General features: G+C 45.2%; 1 protein-coding gene across 1 annotated transcript; it reads left to right on the top strand.

Annotated features, from left to right (window-relative positions):
* Positions 1-5,498: 5,498 nt before the first annotated feature.
* Positions 5,499-7,321, top strand: LOC120688860 (anthocyanidin 3-O-glucosyltransferase 2-like). The gene has a single exon (XM_039971221.1). The coding sequence runs from the start codon at positions 5,592-5,594 to the stop codon at positions 7,026-7,028; it is 1,437 nt and encodes a 478-aa protein (XP_039827155.1). The 5' UTR covers positions 5,499-5,591; the 3' UTR covers positions 7,029-7,321.
* The last annotated feature ends 14,819 nt before the right edge of the window (positions 7,322-22,140 follow it).

Here is a 22,140-nt window from a genome sequence, read left to right on the forward strand (position 1 = left end):
ACAATCAATCATTCAATTCACTTTTACTCTTAACAGATAGGATCTGGTCAATCAAAAGGCAGTGGTCGAAGATAAACTACTACTTGTGAGCACCAAACTTGCAGGTGAGACCGTGAGACTTGAGAGTGCAGCACCACATCGGCACCGGTTCAGGTTGCGATGGACACCTCCACCCCCTCTCACTCACGTACAAACTCAAAGGGTACAGAACAGGTTACCGAAGTGCAAGCAAAATAAGCTAAACAAATTAGCCGCGGTAGCAATTATATATGCTAATCCAAGCAAATAAACGATTGTGGGAAGGAATTAACCGAGGAACTACAAAATGGAATAAAAAAAATTACATCTGCACATCTCCACAGCATAGGTATCAAAATCAAATTGGGGGAGGAATAATGAACGAAGCATCACACAGGAAGACATTGGGAAAAGAAATAGGCAAATTGTACCAACTAATCGTTGAGAAAAATCTTATGAAAGCAGAATCGAAGATCTTCTGCCATATCACCTGAACCCTTCCGCGAGGAAACCCTAGTTGGCAAACGGCCTCCTCAATAAACCATCAGCGCGCCTCAACCTTCGAGGAAATACTAGCCATTTGAATGAACCCTCCTGAGCAGTGGCGGAGCACCCGGTAGGGCAAGGTATGGCTGATTTTGCTAGAGCCACACACGCTCAACTTTGAGCTGAATTATTTAGGGAAGATTTTATCTCTTTATACATTAGGACAAGTGTTATACTGAATTTTTGCTTTTATCAGTCCAGCAACGTCATACCTTAATTTTGTTCCGTCCTCCGCTACTGCTCCTGAGTGGACATCTTTCGCCATGTCTCCCTCGCGGAAGCCGGCAGCGGCGGCCGAACGCGGAGAACCGGAACGAAGCAGCGCGAGGAAAACAAAAGGGACGAAACAGAATGGGCCGTCAACTTGGGCCGAGAAAAAAACTAAATGAAGTGAGCTGGCGACGGACGAGCCTGCGATATACACCGTGCGTGATGGAAAAACTTTTATCACTTGAAGAGTCTGCTCCGCATGCGTGGGCCGTGGAAAAGAGTGCGGCCCAATGCAACCCTGCCACCACCGCAACCGCAATGCGCCAACAGATGTTGGGCTCCGCAACTTCACGGGGTGAACTTCAAAAAACAATAATTTTTTAATTAATACTTCATGTTGCATGCTATGCAACTGCATGCATGCGGCATGCAGCATGTAACAGACACATTTTTCTTTTTTTTTTGTTTATTTGTTTTTATACTGATTTCCTTTCTATCATTTTTTACTGTTTACCTGCAATGCTCTGGTACATATTTCTTTTACACTAATATATTCGCAACGCTAAATTATTTGTTCACTTCATAGATAATTTGTTCTGTGATGTTAAACTATTTGTTCGTGATATTTATTTTTTATTTTTTATCCTATATGCCTATAGTTCGCGATGTGTAATATTTTGTTCGTTGTGTATTATTATTTGTTTTTTATGTTTAACCTTTTTATTCGCATAAAATATTTATTGTTCATGCTCTTAAAATATTTGTTCCTGGTAGCTGAAATTAATTATTTAGTATTAGAAAAATGTTTTACAAAAATGTTGTGCAAATATAGACAAGTGTGGTCTTGTTTGAAGATCTAGTCATAAGAAAGTAATAGTGCAATCTAAATTTAATTTGGATGATTAGTTTAATAGTTATAGCTTTTTTAGGTTTGGGGATTTGCATGAGGTGGATGACATCAATATTTTCGTCCGCTTATGCATGCATGCATGCAGCTGGCAGAACGCGCAACAACCAAATATTAATGGGCTGGCCCAAAATAAACTACTGTGGAATTATATGCTCTTCAGGTGATGGTTCGGAAAATTATCACCTGAAGTGATGCGTAACCACACCCGAAGCGAAGACCGTAGACTGAAGAGCCCTGGTGCCGTCCCTGGGGGGATGACACGGCGCTTTCCGTGGCCAAAGGATGCTCCTGATCGATCTATCTGCTCCTCAGAACAAGCTATGGCTACGGGGGGACCGTGTCTTCTGCCAGGACGATGGCACTTGGGACCTCGAGGCTGGGACATGGCTTTTCCTTTTGAATCTTTTCATGTCAAGCTTTTTTTTTATTAAGATGTCAAGCTGATACTACATGTAACTGACTGAATCATGTTAAGTTTCCATGAGCATCTGCGCCCTTTGTGGATGCGGAATTGCGTCTCCTATGTGAACATTGTGCGGCCATTGTCATCGTTAATACTATGTGATTTCTCGTGCATTGCTGTGAGATTCGAGGCATGAGATTATAGAAAGATTATTTTAACTAAATAGAAGATTAATAAAACAAGACAAAGTAGCACTCATGAAACATTTCTTTGGCATGGAGTAAACCACAGTTTCACTGTGTGCTAAATCCAACAACCCGATCAAATAGGGATTGGATCTAGTGCATCTTGTTCTCCCTCGTGCGCACTCGGAAAGAACTTCTCGGTCGGTCACCTATTCCCAAATTGCTCCGGGCCAAGCACGTTTAACCTCGGAGTTCTTTAGATACCTACTTCCGAAAAAAATTGCAACTTGTTGGTATGAATATCCTATTAAGCCCTTGGTCGGGATGTCACAGATACGGGAGAGAGTATAGCACGGAACGGGAGGGGGCAAACACGCACCTGGTCTGAAGCATCTGAGCGGGGATGACCAGATGAGGAGCGGGCAGAGCCATCGATGGCGAGCTCAATGGCGACGGCGGCGGCTACGAGGACCGCGAGCGATGCGGTGAGGTATGCCGGGGCCGCGACGCATCTGCTCGGCACCACGGCATCACGCTTCACGCCGCCGTCTCCTTCCTAGCGCCATGGCGAGCTCGGCGAGTAGCAGCACGAGCCTGGCCAGTGCGGCGCCGATGGCCTCGCAGAACCCCGTCCAGTACGTGCTCGATGATTGGCCCGCAGGCCTCTCGGAGCCGGGCCCAACCCCAAGCACCGCCGGGCCGATGGAGAGCAAGACGATGGCGTTGGTTGAGAAGGGTGTGAGCCGGAGGCCGCCGAAGAAGAACGCGAACACCGCGCTGAAGGCGAGCTGTGTCGCCAGCAGCAATGACGACGCGGATAGCGGCAACACCTGCAAGGCCAACCCAGAGACGAAGCACGAGAGGGCGTAGAACGCCCTAAGCTAAGCACGGCCGCCGTGAGGGTGCCACTAAGAAGGAGATGGCAGCGTTTGGGAGATGAGTCCACGCGCGATGCCGATGCCAATACAAAGGAGGCTAGTGAAGCCGAGCCGATGCCGAATTGCCAACACGCTCGCGGATTTTGAAGATTTGAAGCCGAGCTGCGTGATACGAAGTGCACATGCGTAACTGAAGTGATAACTCAAAGCCTATTGGTGTTTAAAGTGATAACTGAAAGTCTGTTAGTGTTCTTTTTTTCTAAATGCGCTAGGCAGGAGGGGAAGAACGAATGGCCATGACCTAGTTGTGACTTAAGATCGAACGGCCGAAATAAAAAAAAGGATGACGTGGCTTAAGATTGTTTCAGAGAAATCGCAATCAATGATCCTAAATGGGGAGTTTTTTTTATAAGAGATATAGATAATCGTGCTGTACATGTGATTATACCTTGGTATTGCGTAGCATGAAACTATGAATTTCTTTGGGAAGCCTGAATGCGGATGTGTTTCACGTGGTCTTTCACTTTCAGTTCCCGACATCATCTGCTTCCGAGACTGAAATGCCAGTCTGGTGTCTATGTACAATGTCCAATTGTTATAGAAGCCCCAGTGTACATTCAGTAATTTTTTTTTGAAGAAATGGCAGGCAGTAATCTTCACAACGGAAATTGACAAGATCAGATGTTGGCAAATCCTGTGCTTGGCCATTGGTGCTTAGATCGGTTCGCTCAACGTCACCATTCATGCTTTATACTGTGAGACACCGTGACATTGAACCTTTCCGACCTCGAATCGGACCCGACTCCCTACCGAGCTCTGCAGTTTGGCTCTCCCAACGGCCCCTCTCGGCTCTCGGGCCATCTGCACGCCGAGCCATTGAATCAGGGGACAGGGGAGCACGGGGGAGTGGATGTTTAGGGCATTCTCAATGGAAATTTTATGGACACGCGTACCTAGAGTGACACATTATCTAAAACTATACACTCTGTTCGCTTCATCTTCACTGCATTCAGCTAATAGTATTTATCTCTCACACAAAACCAGCATCAGCCACCAGCACCAGCCAGCAGTACTTTTCTCTCACAAAAAATCAGCACCAGCTAGTCGAACACAGTGTGTTTGAAACTAGGATAAAACACTCCTCCCTCAATGCATAGTTTCATCTATTGTTGTTTCCTAAGTTACATGCAAGACACAACCTATTTAGATAACAGTGTACACATGATTTCATCTCTACGAGGGGCTGTTTAGTTCCCACCCCATAAACCACGTAAACGTAAAAAAAAAGTCACATCGAATGTTTCGACACATGCATGAAGTACTAAATGAAGTCTATTTACAAAACTTTTTGCATGAATGGGCTATAAATCGCGAGACGAATCTAATGAGCCTACTTAATCCATGAGTTGCAACAATGATGCTATAGTAACCATCCGTTAATTATTGATTAATTATGGATTAATTAGCATCATTAGATTCGTCTCGCGATTTACAACCCATCTATGCAAAAAGTTTGTAAATAGACTTCATTTAGCACTTCAAATTAACAAGATTCCATCCCAATTTTTTTTTGCAAAACATTTAAACACGAGCTGAAACTCATTTCACATCTCTCTTCATTAGTACACTGCCACATCATCAAAAATACTGATATAACAGCCTATTTAATGTCTATAAAACTCCCACAAAAAAAAAATGGCCGAGCACAGCACAAAGCACTGACTTTGGATGGGGACAGCTCCAGACCTCAAGTTTCACACGCCGCGGCCCTTTTGCCACCTACCACCGAGATTGAGAAATCAACTAGGCAGGTTGGCGCGCTTTGCGCGCCTGTAGCAAAAGGTTTGATCTAAAATAATAATAAGAATATATTATCGTGTGTTACAGTTAAAGCAATATCGTGTTGATATATTTTGACAACGTGTTGATGTATTGAATGAAGTCTGATAGATATAGTTCATAAATTGTGATATAATTATATTTTGCGAGTTTATGAAGTGGAATTAAAATCCAATAAATAATAGAGATAAATGTAGTATACATTTTTTTAATTATTTTTGTGCATAAAAACTAAACATTTAAACACGTGGGGCCACTTTTTTATTTTTTTATTTTTAATTACGAATTATATTTTTTTTAATTATGAACAGTACCCCGGACCCACATGAATAGGTTTTATTATTTTTTTATTACAAACAGTACCCCCGGGCCCGCATGAACAGTACCTTTTATTATTTTTAATTATGCACAGTGTTCACGGCCCCACATGAACAGTACTCCCGGGCCCACGTGGGCCCGCGCGCACGAGCGCGCGCCAATTCTTGGCGCGTTAGTATACTTACTCAATATCCCACGACACAGTTCAATGCACACTGTATTGTGATTTTTTCCCCAACCCAAGCATCCTGTTCCGAGGATTCCCGACGCCCTATCCACCGTCCATGGCGACCCCGACCGTCGTCTTGGTGCCCGTGTGGGGCACCGGCCACCTCATGTCCCTGCTCGAGGCCGGCAAGTGGCTGGTCGGCCGAGCCGGCCGCGCGATCTCTCTCACCGTGCTCGTCATGCGCCCGCCCACGGAGCAGCTCGCGGCCGAGGTCGAGGGCCATGTCCGCCGGGAGGAGGGATCCGGCCTCGACGTCCGCTTCGTCCACCTTCCAGCCGTGGAACCCCCGACGGACTACGCCGGCATCGAGGAGTTCGTCTCCCGGTTCGTGCAGATGCACGCGCCGCACGTCCAGGCGGCGATTTCCAGCTCGGCGTCCCTGGTGGCCGCGGTCGTCCTCGACTTCTTCTGCACAACGTTTATCGACGTGTGCCGCGACCTCGCCGTGCCGGCCTACGTCTACTTCACCTCCAACGCCGCGACGCTGGCGCTGATGCTGCGCCTGCCGGCGCTCCACGAGGAGGTGACGGTCGAGTTCGAGGAGATGGAGGGCGCCGTGGACATGCCGGGCCTGCCGCCGGTGCCGCCGTCCTCGCTCCCGACGCCGGTGATGGACAAGAAGAACCCGAACTACACGTGGTTCGTGTACCACGGCAGGCGCTTCGCGGAGGCCGACGGCATCATCGTCAACACGGCCGCCGAGCTCGAGCGGAGCACGCTTGCTGCCATCGCCGACGGACGATGCACGCCCGGAGTTCGTCCCCCGACGGTGTATCCGGTTGGCCCCGTGATATCGTTCGCGTCACCCCCTGACCCTGAGCAGCCGCACGAGTGCGTGCGGTGGCTCGACGCGCAGCCCCCGGCCTCCGTGTCGCTCCTCTGCTTCGGCAGCCAAGGCTTCTTCGCCGCGCCGCAGGTGCACGAGATTGCCCGCGGCCTGGAGCGCAGCGGCCACCGCTTCCTGTGGGTGCTGCGCGGCCCGTCAGCGCCCGGCGCGATGCGCCCAACGGACGCGAACCTCGCCGAGCTGCTCCCCGAAGGGTTCCTCGAGAGGACCAAGGACAGAGGCCTGGTGTGGCCGACGTGGGCGCCGCAGAGGGAGATCCTCGCCCACGCCGCCGTGGGGGGTTTCGTCACGCACGGAGGGTGGAACTCCACCCTCGAGAGCCTGTGGCACGGCGTGCCGCTGGCGCCGTGGCCGCTGTACGCCGAGCAGCACCTGAACGCGTTCATCCTGGTGGCCGCAATGGGCGTCGCCGTAGCGATGAAGGTGGACAGGAAGCGGGACAACTTCGTGGAGGCCGCGGAGCTGGAGCGCGCGGTGAGGGAGCTGATGGGCGGCGGCGAGGAGGGGAGGAAGGCGAGGGAGAAGGCCATGGAGATGAAGGCCGCGTGCAGGAACGCCGTGGAGGAGGGTGGCTCGTCCGACTCGGCGCTGCGCAGGCTAGCAGAGCAGCTTTACAAAGGCGCAGTGGTCAGCACGAGCAAATGACGACGAAACGAGAGAGGCATGCCGCATGTAATGCGTTCTTCGATGCTCCCTCCGTTCAGGAGGCATTGTTACCATTTTAAAATGACAACATATTAGATGCAAATCAATTTCTCTGTGCAAACTATAAAAACTTCAATTTGAACCATCAAATCAACATCCAAGGAGAGGGACGCAGAGAGGTAGGAGGGGAGATTTATAATTACCCAATCCAAGGGCGAGTCCAACTTGTAAAATTACTCAATCCCCCGTACCCCTTGGATGTTGATCCAATAACTAAGATTGAAGTTTTCATAGTTTATACGGAGATGTTGGTTTGCACGTGATACATTGTCTTTTAAAATAAAAGGTATTGCCTCTCATACTTGCATATCACAAATCATTGTTGAATCTAAAAAAATCATATGTTTGCTAATATCAATAGTAGGAGCAATATTTGTCTTCTTTTGAATAAAGGATATATTATCATAAAATATTAGGCTGTTTGGCTAACTTGTTAGCTACGGAGTTTGTTAGTATGGCAATCTTGTTTGTGGAATGATGAATGCTTCATTTGGTGGTGCAAATTCAGACGGCAATAGGTGTACTAGCCAAAGCCCTGGTTGGCTGGTTGTTGTAGCGGGGACGTCGACATGTAGCAATCAAGCGCCTTTGGTACGATCGCATTGATGGTAGGACCATGAAAGGGTTTGGTAGTCCTCGCTGACTCGCTGTAGATATGCTGCGAACCTTTTTTTTTTTTGAGATACCAGCGGTGCCTAAAAGGGGTCTGCGCCATCAGGAGTTAACAGCACCTGAGACCGGCCTTTTAAACTGGTGTCGCTCTTTTAACATGCACATTCAGCCCAGTTCACAAGACCGGCCATCATGATCCACGGGCTGAGATGCCACAGAATGGCATCGAGCCATCGAAGAAACAAGAAAGTACTTCTTCGAACACCTCAACGCCACATTGCGACGAGACGATAACTAGGTCGAGCTTTGATCCAAAGACCCATTCACTGAGGGGCCGTTTAGTTCCCAAACAAATTTTTTTTTGGTATCACGTCAACAGTTTGATTAGATGTCGGGAGGGTTTTTCGGACACTAATTTAAAAACTAATTTCAGAATTCACTTGGAAACCGCGAGACGAATCTTTTGAGACAGTTGACCGCATCATAAGCACATGTGGGTTACTGTAGCACTTATGACTAATCATATACTAATTAGGCTCAAAAGATTCGTCTCGTCGTGTACATACAAACTGTATAATTAGTTTTGTTATTTAATTATATTTAGTATTCTATGCATGTGTCCAAAGGAAAAGTCACAAATTTTTTGGGTGAAAATTTTTGGAACTAAACGCGCATAGGCTTCGAGTGATCAGCCGTCGGAGCTACAGGACAAAGCGGATAACAACAGTAGGGGGGATGGACCGGACCCAATGGCGAAAGAGGGAGCAGCGTCTAGGAGAAAACTAGAGGCTGTTTTCCCATAGAGAAAACGATGTATGTTTCGGACAGTTCGCCACGGAACTCCAAGCGATGGTTGATAGCCACAAGCATGGAATACAAAACCGCTTGATAATTGCGATTATCGGTGAAATTTACTGTTACCGATGTTGACTGATATTGGTTTTCAATTGATTTTTCGATGGATTTCGATCCAAATTTCAAAAATTCAAAGAAATTTATAACTAGTGTGGAAAAAATTCTATAAAAAACTAGAGCCTCTCTATAGTCTAGAATGATGTCACATATTAAAAACAACCACCGTTTGCTTAGACAAAAAAATGTTTCCAATACTAAAGCCTGATAATTGATGCAAATCCATCGATAATCAATGCAAATCAGTTGATATTCAACAAATTTGATTGATTTTCTATTTCCTTTCACCAACTTGACCAAATATGCATGGGGTATTTACTATATTGTTGTATATTATGCTACAAATGGATGGTTATACTGATAATTTGCAATGTAGATTAGTGTTAAATATTAGTGGTGGGAAGAAAGACTTCAATGTTGACTTGTTGTTAAATCAGTTAGGATACAATAGGCTTCAATGTTGACTATAATATGTATGCTTATACTAAAAAAACTATGTCTAACTGGTTTACATAATTATTATAAAAAAGTGTCATTTATGAAAAATGGATGTTTTAAGTGCCTTTCTGTATGAATTATGGATGTGGTCATATGAGTGTTACCAATTTGCATAAAACTTGTGTCAATTTATGCTAATATGGACAATGTGGTTTGTATGGACTATGTACTTTTTTGTATTTATGTGCAATTTCATTTGGTGTATGCCTATTTGTGTGGTTTGCATAATTATACATAACATGGATATGTGTAATATGTATCTATAGTTTATTCAATTTATGTCCAAAATATATGTACATGTTTATTTCTAATGCAATTCTATCGTAAGCTACGTATGTATGTATAATTTACCTTATAAAATACCATACTTAACAAACCAAATAAAAATACTATAAAAATTTCTATTTTCCATCTGCTAAATACATTTCTCAGCCGAATTTTCGATAAATCGACCGATTTGCATCGATTATCAATGATAAATCATTGATTATCGATATTTGAATTTGACCTTCCTTATCAGTCGATTTTAGCGATATTTCACCGATTTTCAATCGATTATCGATACCGGAGGGCACTGATAAACCATGTATCAGTGATAACGTAAACCCTGGCCACAAGTGATCGATGAGCGGACAAAATCTCACAGCAAGAACCATGCAACGCTGCCGTTTCTCCATTGGTGGAGGCACTAAACGTTCAAAACAACCTTGCTCCAAACTAGGATCACACAAAGCAGATCTTGTGTATTCCAACACAGCACAACACAACACAACACAACATGGAGCCTATGCTTCATGTTTATTAGTACTTGTGTATGTGACGACGCTCGTGTGTCTTGAGCAACAAATTACTACTCGCGATTGTACTTTGGTTTCTAGTTTTACCACTGGAATTGGCAAATTGATCTCGCCATATACTAATTACTAGGCTACGATAAACATTTTGATAAGATTCGACAGATTCTAACTATTACATGGTCCCAAGAAAAGATTGAAATCTCAAAGTGATACGGTACGTAGTTGTACTTGTAGAAAGTAAACCACACTTGGTCTTCTCTGTCTCATTTGCATGCTTGGTCCACTCTGCTCGGCAAACTAAGCTCAAAGAGGACTACCCCTGCATGCTCTATGCTAGTCACTGTATTAGTCCAACACAGCTCGATCAGAAACACAGTTCTACGTTGGCCCTGTTTAGATCTTTACTGGTAAATCCGTAAACACAAAAAAAACCGTCACATCGAATGTTTCGACACATGCATGGAGTACTAAATAAAGTCTATTTATAAAACTTTTTGTAAAGATGGGCTGTAAATCGCGAGACAAATCTAATGAACCTATTTAATCCATGATTTACAACAGTGATACTACAGTAACTATCTGTTAATTATTGATTAATCATAGATTAATTAGCATCATTAGATTCGTCTCGCGATTTACAACCCATCTGTGCAAAAAATTTTATAAATATATTTCATTTAGTACTTTAAATTAGTAAGATTCCAACACAATTTTTTTTTTCCGCTCGAACTAAACACGGCCATTGTTGGAAACACAGTGCTGAGCTGTCCCATCTTGAGAGAGAAAGTGCTGAGCAACAGACCCCTTTTACGGGCGTTCAGAGGATGCTTGTGAACTAGAGGAATAATTGCCTTTTCTTTTTCCAGCAGGGGGGAGCCCGAATTTCATTACCGAGCAACAACAAAATTATAGTTTTCAGAGTAGCCAACATAACTGTAGCAGCACCGCCTAAATTAGACCGGCTTAAATACACTAACCATCATCTTAATATTTAATCAAGTTACTGTATATTTAAAATGGTGTAATCTGACAGGCTGTCGGGTAAATCCCGATTAAACTACTATACTCCAGGATCACAATTGCACTAGTAGATCCGTACGAAGACGAGCATAGGTGATACAAGCATACAGAAATAATCAAATAATTTACAATACAGGTTTACATAAAACCTTTAAATACAAACGACAGAGTTCAAAAACACAGCGGAAGTTTAAAAACTCAGTTCGAAATACACTACGATAACCACGACAACGATACAAGGTGAGCTCCACATCCTGCCCACCGATGTGATGCCAACCTGCCCGATCTTCACGGGGAAGACGGGGCCCACTCGACGGTCCACAATCACGTGCGTGAAGCTAGCCATCTGTAAGAACACATAGCGCTAACGTAAGCCACAATTTTCAAAAGAAACAGATTTAAACTTGGCAACGCAACATAAATAAATTTTTGAAGAACGCATAGTAAAAACATGGTGATCAAAATAAATTTTTATGAAGCGCAACCATAAGCAACAAAGCGATCAACCAACTCGGTTATGCAAGATGCATGCACATTCTAGCGTTTCTCACCCAAACAAGTAACAAAATATGGTATACGAGGACAACCGGTGGCACAATTACATACTCTCCCTATATATACTAGTCGTTCCTACGATCAAGGATTTCATAATTCGCTAAACGTGGTTAGTTACCTGCACAAGAACACATAGTATAAACCACTTATGGACCCTTCGTGCCAGCACTCACGAACGGCCCACATGTGTCCTACGCCACACGGGTAACACATATGCAGTTTCCCACATATTCACACATACATTACCATCCACTATAGAGATGGCACCTAGACGTTCGATGTTGAATGGGCAGCACTACATACGTCATAATAACGTATTCACTTCCCGTACACTCGCCTTACGGGACATCCAAGGTTAGACGTGTCCCAAGGGTCACGGTCATGGCCAACCGCGTGACAGGTTTACATCTCGTAACATTGCCTTACAAGATGACCGTGATTACAATCACACGGTATGAAATCCGCACTCCATATCAGGCGGCAGATAGCGACAGACTCGTTTGAATTGAGCCTTATCACCTCCTCGTATGCTCATCATACGGGACCCGCGCACGTGTGGAACACGTGGGCTATTCTAAAGGACTACCAAGAATGCTTACCTTGCTTACCTTAGCGGAGGTGCGTCGTTACCGAAGTAAGGTTTAACAAAAAGTAAAAGTTGGAAGTGCTGGAATAAACTAGATACTTAGATGCCACCTAACTTATGTAACATACTTAGGGCATACGAACTATCTATTCTATTCCTTAGCGCATCTAGCGTCAACTTTTTGAAAAACCCGAAATCGTTGCAAGGTAAGAGTTACTTAACTTAATTAAGCACGCCAGTAATCACCCCAGTGCAATTTAGAGCTTTGATGCCAGCTGTAGCAGCACCGCCTAAATTAGACCGGTTTAAATGCACTAACCATCATCTTAATACTTAATCAAGTTACTGTGCATTTAAAACGGTGTAATCTGACAGGCTGTCGGGTAAATCCCGATTAAACTACTGTACTCCAGGGTCACAATTGCACTAGTAGACCCGTACGAAGACGAGCACAGGTGATACAAGCATACAGAAATACTCAAATAATTTACAATACAGGTTTACATAAAAGCTTTAAATACAAACGACAGAGTTCAAAAACATAGCGGATGTTTAAAAACTGAGTTCGAAATACACTACGATAACCACGACGACGATACAAGGTGAGCTCCACATCCTGCCCACCGATGTGATGGCAACCTGCCCGATCTTCACGGGGAAGACGGGGCCCACTCGATGGTCCACCCAGGAGGAAGCGGTTGTCCAATCCAGGACGCATAGACCTCCTCGAAGTCAGCGGGGACACAACCTGCTCAGGAGGGTTACAACAACAACCCTGAGTATACTAATACTCAGCAAGGCTTACCCGACTCTGGGTATACTTAGCCCATTACCTAGACATGCAAAGCTTTTTGGCTCTGGAGTTCTTTTGCTGAAAGGCTGCTAGCAGTGAATCCTTACTTTCAATATTTGAGCTCCATTTAGTACAGCGAGTATTAACTAAATTCGCCTAAACATCTAGAGCACACATGGTGGATCAGATTATCCTTCAGTAACTCACAAACCAACCTTTTCCATTCCGTTCTCATTCCACTTTCTTACTATGATGTGACAGAGAGATCAAGGTTCTCTTATCCGAGAGAGACGGCGAATCGATCCGATTTAACCTTGCCAGGTGGACCTAACTCACACGACACGTGAAAACCCCGTCGGGCCACACACGTCAACTGTTCCCATCATCACCCCGACGTCTGAATCACGCCTGCCAAAACCCGGGTGAAGGATCCCTCACGGCAAACTTCCGGAGAACCCGGAGGCGACATACTATCCAACACCCGCCATCATTCCACTCCCATAGTAGCGGGTCGCGATTCAAAATATCTGTGTAATTCAGGTAATTAGCTTACCGGTTTCGACTACCTCCTACTTCCGGCATGTGGTTTGTACTGTTCAATCCTCGATCAATGTGCCAACAACGGTACGGTCCTCAACCGACACAGACGGAGACTTACTTTCCATTCATACCCAAAACCTTATTTCAACTTGTCTCCGTCCGGTCTCCACTTTTCTTTCTTTCCGGGTTTATACTCGAGACTTTTACAAGTAGCATAGCACTATCTCTCGCGAGTGACCGGATATCACTCGACTGCTACCACATTCCAATTTAGCAAAGCATTTCTAACGCCACCTACACGCTAGTAGAAACTCACAGGTACCTATAGAAATATGCAATCTAGGGTTTCATACAATTCCTATAAACGTAAATGCACAAATACATAGATAAACATGGAATATTAAAAGTAAAGGTTATGCTTCGGGGCTTGCCTTGCAAGTCAGCGGTGTTAATGAGGTCTTCTGGATCTGGCCCGGCGGCTGCTTCGGCTTGCGGTTCCCCTGCTTGCGGCTCCGGGATTGGCTCGCGCCCAGGGAACCCAGGCGGCCCTCGGGCGCGCGACGGCGCTGCTCGAGCCCGCGCAGGAGGGCCCCATGGCGTGCGCCGGCGGCGACGCGCGCCGGCCACGGCGGCGAGGTGACGTTTCGACGCCGGCGGCCGCGGAATCAAATGGAAAAAGGGCCGGGGGGCAGGAGGGGCTTGTGGGGAAGCTCACCACAGACTCGAATCGGGCGGAGGACGGCCAGAGAGGGGAGTTCAACGGCGAGGGCGAAGCTTCGGGGGCGGACGACGATGGTGGATGGCGGCGGCGGCCCGATTCCGGCCGGTTAACGGCCTAATCGAGGTCGGGGCGGTGCGGCGTGGGCGCGGGGCGAGGCGAGGAAGGTTGGGGCACGCGGAAACGAGCTGCGGCGGCGAGGGTTGGCCGGCGCAAGGCTCGGCGGAGGCTTGCTCGTGCTCTGCGCGACGCGAGTGCGAGGAAGGAGATGAAACGGACGAGAAGCATCCAGGGCCCTCGAACGGATAAGAACGGCGTGCGCGGAGGGCGAGGATCGCCGGCACGACGACACGTGGAAGAGATCGCTGATGGCCAGACGCCGGTATGGGCGTCGGGCGTGCACAGTGGAAGCGCTGGAGCTGAACAGTGAACTCATTTGAATCGATTTGACTCGAGTTTGACCTCCCATAACTCAAATTTTCATATAGCAACTTGAAATTTGGCCAAAATAAAAGTTATAGAGGAAAAGAAGATCTACAACTTCAATTTTGGGCGAAAGTTGATTTAAGGCTCGGATCAAGGAGAAAAACGTAGTCGAACACGGCTAAAACGATGTTTACTATGCGAACATGATTAATGCTAATGACACATTTAAGCCATGATTAGTGATTAAACACGGGATTAGCGAGCACGATTAACACAGGGGTGTTACAATACTTCCCCCTTAAAAGAATCTCGTCCCGAGATTCAGACACGAGAGAATATAAAAAGGCGAAAAAGGTTCGAAGATGAAGTACCTGGATGAGCGTTTAAAAAGTCCGGATACTTGGATCTCAGAAATTCCTCTTTCTCCCAAGTAGCTTCTTCTTCAGAGTGATTGCTCCATTGAACTTTGTAGAATCGGTTAGTGGTGCGACGAGTAACTCGATCCATGCGATCAATAATCTTGTTAGGATGCTCAGGATAAGTGAGATCAGACTCTAATTGAATCGAGTCACTTTCAATAACTTCAGTCATAACTCTAAGGCACTTTCTGAGTTGTGATACATGGAAAATGTTATGAACTGCAGAATGATTTCCTGGAAGATTCAATCGGTAAGCCACCGGACCGCATCTTTCCACAATTGGATATTGTTGACGCTCCTTAGAGCGCCAATTTACGTACCGCAAGCGCACAGATCGTGTAGCTTTTCCCTTAGAGTATTCCCCCAAGGTTTATCAATCCACGGAACAAGTGTATTACTATGCTTAACTAAGCACTAATGATGTTGGTAAAAGATCTATATTGAGTGATTGAGTGTGAAATAGATCTAATCTAACCAATCTAATCCAACCTAGACTAGTGAGCAATGATAGGTTTGTGCACAAGACATGAAGAGCATTTGTCTATAGGGTCTATGATCACTAGAGGTGTAATCGCCAAGCAACGAAGAACGGGTCTAATCTACCAAAGGTGTATTCCAAGATCAAAACATTTCCCTCCCGCATACTGTCACTACACGAGGATAATCGGTAACGAATCAACAAGAACACGATAGTTGATGTAATCTAAGTAAACCATGCAAGAGCAAAGCAAACCCAAAGCCAAGTCGCGAACTATTAGGCATCAAAGCATCATCAACAAGAATCGTGATAGATCAATCTCATAAAGGATTCGGCAATTACAACTCAAGATCTCCTTACAACCCCATGAACAAACGGGGACTTTACCCCATGAAGCTAAGTGAAGCGTAGTCGATCATGGTGATGAAATCTCCGGCAAGGGATGGATCCCTTGCTGTCCTCCAACTTGCAGCGGCGCCGAGGGACGATGAGGCCTCCGGTGTCGCCTTTCTCTTGTGTCTAACTCGAATGGATCTCTAAAACTCATCTCTGGATGCTCTCTTCCGAATCTCCCTGTGATCCCCCTCTTTGACGGCGGCTTCGGGATATATATAGGCGGTTCTTGTCGGTGGTTTTGGTAAAACACAGGCTAGGGTTGACGAATACTTCGCGTTGAAGAAAACTGAGGCCGATTGAGCCTGGAAATGGGCTAGGCCGGCCGGCTCAGAGGGCCCCAGGCCGGCCGGCCTGGGCCCTTTCTGGCCCCTTTCGGTTCCATCTTTCACGTGCGGCCTCTTCTCCTTATTCCTCATCTTAGCCCAGTTGTGACCATGCGTCAAAACATCTCCGAAAATATCCAATTTCCTGCCAAAATACAACATGCTCCAAAATCCAGGACAAAATCGAAAACGGTCAAGTTCGGTTGCCAAGTGGCGGGTTAGTATATGAATCATCCCGAAGAAATTACCAAAACCACTCCTAATCATATAATAAAATGGGTACTTAAGGAGCGCCAACATTCCCCCCATGCTTAGCTTTTGCTCGTCCTCGAGCAAATCAAATCATCAAGTCCTTCCATGGGTTGCTCGAGAGTTCTCAAACTGCAAAATTTACTTATACAAACAAGTCTAACAATATTTCTTCAAACAAAGGTCAGAGGAGCAGCGAGGATAATCATATCATGGGCATTTAAAAACTCATCCAATATTACTCCATGACTCTTACCTTTAACCGGCAACTCGAATATCGACAACACTTGCTTTTCTTGCCATCCTTGGAGGTTTTTTCTTTCTTTTTTAGTTTTTAGATTTAAAATACCCTGCAACAAAGGTTAGACCAAAAATTCTTGCACAAGTCCTTTCATGTCTCTCGATATAAGTGGCTATCCTATTATTATTTGCAAACTCTCATCACCCAAAAGTCTCTCAAGTATAAAATGGGGCTATAGGTGAGGCTAGCAAAGTATATACATATATTGTCAAGTTAAGAAAACCTTCTAATGATTGCTTACCTTCCGAGCCAATGATCATGAGAGTTTCTCCATAATGTAAGGGGTTCAAGGGTAAGAAGATTTAGAATGGTGGACATGTGCAAAGGCATACAAAAAGATTGACTTCAAGGCACAAGCGTCGTCCTCATTGTCGGATTGCACATGGTTGGAATTGAGGATATTGTTCAAACAACAAGGTGATATCTCTTTGCACTTCTCTAACCGTAGAATCCCTTCATTTATTCTTTTATTCTTTTCTTCTCTTCTTCTTATTATTTTTTTTCTTTTCCTTGTTTCTCCCGAATTTTTCTTCTCTTTTCCGAACCTTTTCATAGGACACTTTCTATAAAACATAGATACGCAAATCTCCAAAGTGGCTCCCTGAATTTTTGGAGCCCGAGCCGAGGCCAGAGGGGCCTAGGCCGGCCGGCCCAAGAGGTGTAGGCCGGCCTGGGGCTTTCCCAGGTCGGATTCGGTCCGTCTTTCCAGTACTCCTTCCTTTCTTCATCCCAAAATTATGTTTTATACAACTCATGCGCAGGAACAGAATATATCCTCATAATTGGGTTGTGGTCAAGGAAGAGGATAATAAACAAGATAATCTCAGGTTCGGGTTTTGGAATCCGGTAGATTTCATGAGTTGTTCCAATGAGGAATTCTCATTACCGAATATTGACGTGGCTAGCAGTTCAGAGATGAAAAATACAGACATGATCATTGCTCGAAATTAAAACTCCCAAGAGAAAGAAATCCTAACTCAACTCAATGTACATCCAATACTTATGGTGGAACGAATATAGCTTGTGGATGATAGGATTTTTACTCTCAACTTGCCAAGAACTTGATCAACCTTATGTTTGTAGGGGTTTTATTATTTTTATGAAATTAAAGTCCTCCAAATCATGCCTTACTCGCAAGCGTAATCAAAACCAAGCGCTAGATCAAAGCTCAAGTGTGGGTATTAACATGGACGAATAATTTACTAAGCTCCACAAATAAGAATTAATTTTCATGACAACACTCGTGAACAATTGCTTTAAAGAAAATAAAGTAAAACTGAATGCATAAATAAAATTGCACGATCCAACAAAAAACAAAGACTCTTTTTATTTTGTTTTCATGACTCAACACTAATTTAAGATTCACTCTCACACATGCGAAAAATAAAGCACACAACACTAGACTATGACTCTCACACAAATGAAATTAAAGACATGCACACGACGAACTTTCGACTAAACAAAGACTAACAAAATTCAATCTACGAGCCGTCACACCTTTCCCCCCATGCTTAGATTATGCGGCGTCCTCGTCGCAATGATATAAAAGACGGGTGTGACGCTCGTCGGTGTTCTCAACGGCACCTAGGGCAATTGCATCTAGGGCGCCCTCCTCCTTGCTTTTGTAGATCTCCGACCATCCCGAATAACTTCCTTATGTTGTGGACAAGGAAGTTGTAGTCTCTCTCAACCAAGCGCTCGATGTCGTCCATCCTTCGATCAATTGCCACGATTCGATCGTGACACCTATCGATGGTGGCGCGGAGATCCGCAATTTCATTGTGGCACTTGAAACAACACCTGAAGTGATGGCCGCCGCAGTTGGGGTCGTCGTCCTTCTTCTTCTCTTTGCCGCTGTCACCTCCGGAGGGGTCATCTTCCTCCCTTCTCTCCTCTTCGTCCCACCCCGGCCAATCATCATCGTAGTCACGACCGGTGGCGCCCCATGAACCGGGGCTCATGTAGCTCTCCCAATCGCTGTCCCCCGCATAGTCCTTCGGCTCCGGGGTGTGCTCGATGTAGTTTTTCCTTTTAACTCCGAGAAGGCGCAAGGAACGCCTAGGTGCGGGTGGCTCTTTGTCTTGTCGCTTCTCGCCCTCGTCTTCGTCGCTGATGACGACGACCTCCCTTTGGGCTTGAGCTGGCTTCTTCTTGCACCACAGAAGGCCCTTCCCTCCGACGCTCATCCGTGCTTGGGTGTTAATTTCTTCGGAGGGGCCTTCGCTTCACATCGCTTTGCTTGCTCAAGGAGGGGCGGTGCATCGGTTGCCAAGATGGGGCTAGGCGTCTGCTGGTTTGGCGTGGGGGTGTCGGGTGCCATGCCCCTCTCCTTGATCTCCATTGCTGCAATCATGGGTCTTGCGCTCGCTGGAACGGCCATTGTTGATGTCTCTCACGAGGTGGTGGTGTAGATTGAAAAGTATGAGAGAATAGATCTAAACCGCGCCTCTATTTAAGTCCTGAAAAGACTTGGATGAGAAGTCCAATATCTCTGCGTATTTGGCATGCGAAATCTATAAGACACGGGTTTAAAATTTCCTTATCTCGTACCTACCAAAAATCGAGACCGAAATGCGTACGAGGAGGTTCAGGCCGGCCGGCCTAGGGGTGTTGGGCCGGCCGGCCCAGGGGGTTTTTCGGCTCCCTGGACTCCAACTTTTTCCGAGGTGCCCACCAACAAATTATGAGCCTATGTTTTACTCAAAGTTCGTCCAGAATAAAAATAAAACTACGAAAATAAAATCTAAAAGAGAATATTTACAAACTTACCTTGCTTGACGTCGTTAGGCTTGACGTTCCGGTTCCTCATCCATGGTATATATGTCGATGTAATGAAGGGGCACAACGTCGGGCTCCAAGAATACCTTTAGTCGCTGTCCGTTGACTACATATTGGTCGCCTTTCACATCCATGATTGTCACCGATCCCGTGGGTGAAACCGAGTGTACGACGTATGGTCCATCCCATTTGCTTTGCAATCTTCCTTTGCCAAAGAGTTTGAATCTTGAATTGTAGAGTAGGACCTTGTCTCCTTCTTTGAATTCCTTGTTTTGTAATCGCTTGTCGTACCATCTCTTCATCCTTTCTTTGTAAATTATTGCACTATTGTACGCTTTCAATCTTAACTCCTCCAATTCGCTTATTTGGATTCTCCTTTTAATTCCAGTGGCTTCCGCATCAAAGTTCATTTCCTTCATTGCCCAATACGCCTTATGTTCTAGCTCAACCGGCAAGTGACATGTTTTTCCATAAACAAATTGATAAGGAGTCATACCAATCGGGGTTTTGTGTGCCGTACGATATGCCCATAGTGCATCATCTAGTCTCTTCGACCAATCTTTTCCTCCTTTTATCACGGTCTTCTTTAAAATGTCCTTCAATTGCTTGTTCGAAGTTTCCGCTTGTCTGTTTGTTTGGGGGTGATAAGCCGTGGACACTCTATGTTCAATTCCCAATTTCTTCAAGCATTTACCAAAGTCTTTGCCCATGAAGTGTGTTCCTCCGTTGCTTATCAAGATTCTCGGGACGCCATATCAAGGGAAGATAACCGATTTAATCATGTGTATGGACTCCTCCGTCGATGCCTTCCGACATGGCATAGCTTCAACCCACTTAGAAACATAGTCCACCATCACCAATATATGCTCAAACCCATGTGAATTCACGAATGGTCCCATGAAATCGATTCACCAGACATCAAATAGATCTATTTGCAAGTTGTAGTTCAACGGCATGGCATTCGTTTGCGAGATATTCCCCATCCTTTGGCATTCCGAACAAGTCGAAACAAATCTTTTCACGGCTTCATGCATCTTGGGCCAATAGAATCCACTAGCCCATACCTTAGCTTGAGTTCTAAAGTGCCCATAATGTCCTCCATATCCCGACGAGTGACACTTTCTTAGAACTTCTTCACGTTCCTCCCTCGGTATGCATCTTCTTAGGACTCCATCTTCAACATATCTATATAAGCATGGTGGATCCTAATAGTATTTTCTTCTTTCCGCGATCACTCTTTTCCTTGCATTCTTGTCCAAGTAATCCAAGGGCATCCATTTTATTGCCCTTATTATACCATTCATCCAACTATCTTGGTCGAGAATTATGTATAGCTGATCATCTCTCATTTGATCCTCGATAGGTTCTTTTCCATCATCTCCATGGTTCATCCTTGATAGATGGTCGGCCACAATGTTCTCGGCCCCTTTCTTGTCCCTTATCTCCACATCGAATTCTTGTAGCAATAGGATCCATCGAATCAAGCGTGGCTTAGCATCTTTCTTGGACAAGAGATACTTGATTGCCGCATGGTCGGTATAAACTATCACCTTAGAGTTTACTATGTATGATCTGAATTTTTCGAAGGCGAATACCACGGCAACCAATTCTTTCTCCGTTGTTGCATAATTAACTTGGGCTTCATTGAGAGTCTTGCTTGCGTAGTAGATAGCATTTACCTTCCCTTCTTTCCTTTGTCCAAGAACGGCTCCTACGGCGTAGTCGCTTGCATCACACATGATTTCAAAAGGTAGATTCCAATCCGGAGGTTGCATGATAGGAGCACTTATGAGAGATTGCTTGAGTGTTCGAAAGGCGTGAAGACAATCACTATCGAAGGTGTATTCCACATCTTTTTGGAGAAGTTGTGTCAATGGCTTGGTGATTTTTGAAAAATCCTTTATGAACCTCCTATAGAATCCAGCATGACCGAGGAAGCTCCTCAAAGATTTCTAAGCACTCCTAGCGGTTTGATTAATCTACCATCTCTCATGATCAATTTAATGATTGTAGCATCTAGGTTTGGTGTTTTGTTAAAAAGCTCAACGTAAACCTTGAAACTCATCACACTAACATGGGCGCCAACGTCACATAAAACATTGCAACATTTTATTCCGTCTATCTTGCAATCAACACGAGGTGTGGGTGATGGATTACCTTCACCTTGATCGCTTCCAATTGCATATACTTGGGCTATGTGCACGTAGGGTGATGATTCCGATTTTACTCCCATGATCCTTTTGACCTCCAACACTTCGTCCAAGTCAATCTCTTCCTCTTTTTCTTCAAAAAGATTCCGAATAATATCACCGGCCGATTCCTTGCCAAATGTATATCCCGTGTGATTATCCGGCGGAAAGTCTTCCGCTATCACCTTCGCCATTCCTCGCTGATTTGGATGCGGTCTTGCTTTGTCGAACAATCTTCCGAAGTCAATTGGTATCCAATTCCTTTGGCTCGAATTCCCTTAGCGATTTTGCGGTGCCCAAGGTTCTTCTTTTCTTTTCTGGGTCGTCTTTCGTTGCACTCCGGATCGATGTTACTTCATCGTTGTTTGTCTCTATGACTTTCCCATGCTTCGGTTGTTCTTCTCTCACTTCCGATGTCTCTTTTCTGAAAATTCCAGCAAGCACCCGCACTTGAGATTCTTC

Source organism: Panicum virgatum, chromosome 2K (assembly GCF_016808335.1).
Source record: "Panicum virgatum strain AP13 chromosome 2K, P.virgatum_v5, whole genome shotgun sequence".
Lineage (NCBI taxonomy): Eukaryota > Viridiplantae > Streptophyta > Magnoliopsida > Poales > Poaceae > Panicum > Panicum virgatum.

Coding starts and splice junctions, on each gene's coding strand:
- LOC120688860 (XM_039971221.1), top strand. CDS start 5,592: ATGGCGACCCCGACCGTCGTCTTGGTGCCCGTGTGGGGCACCGGCCAC.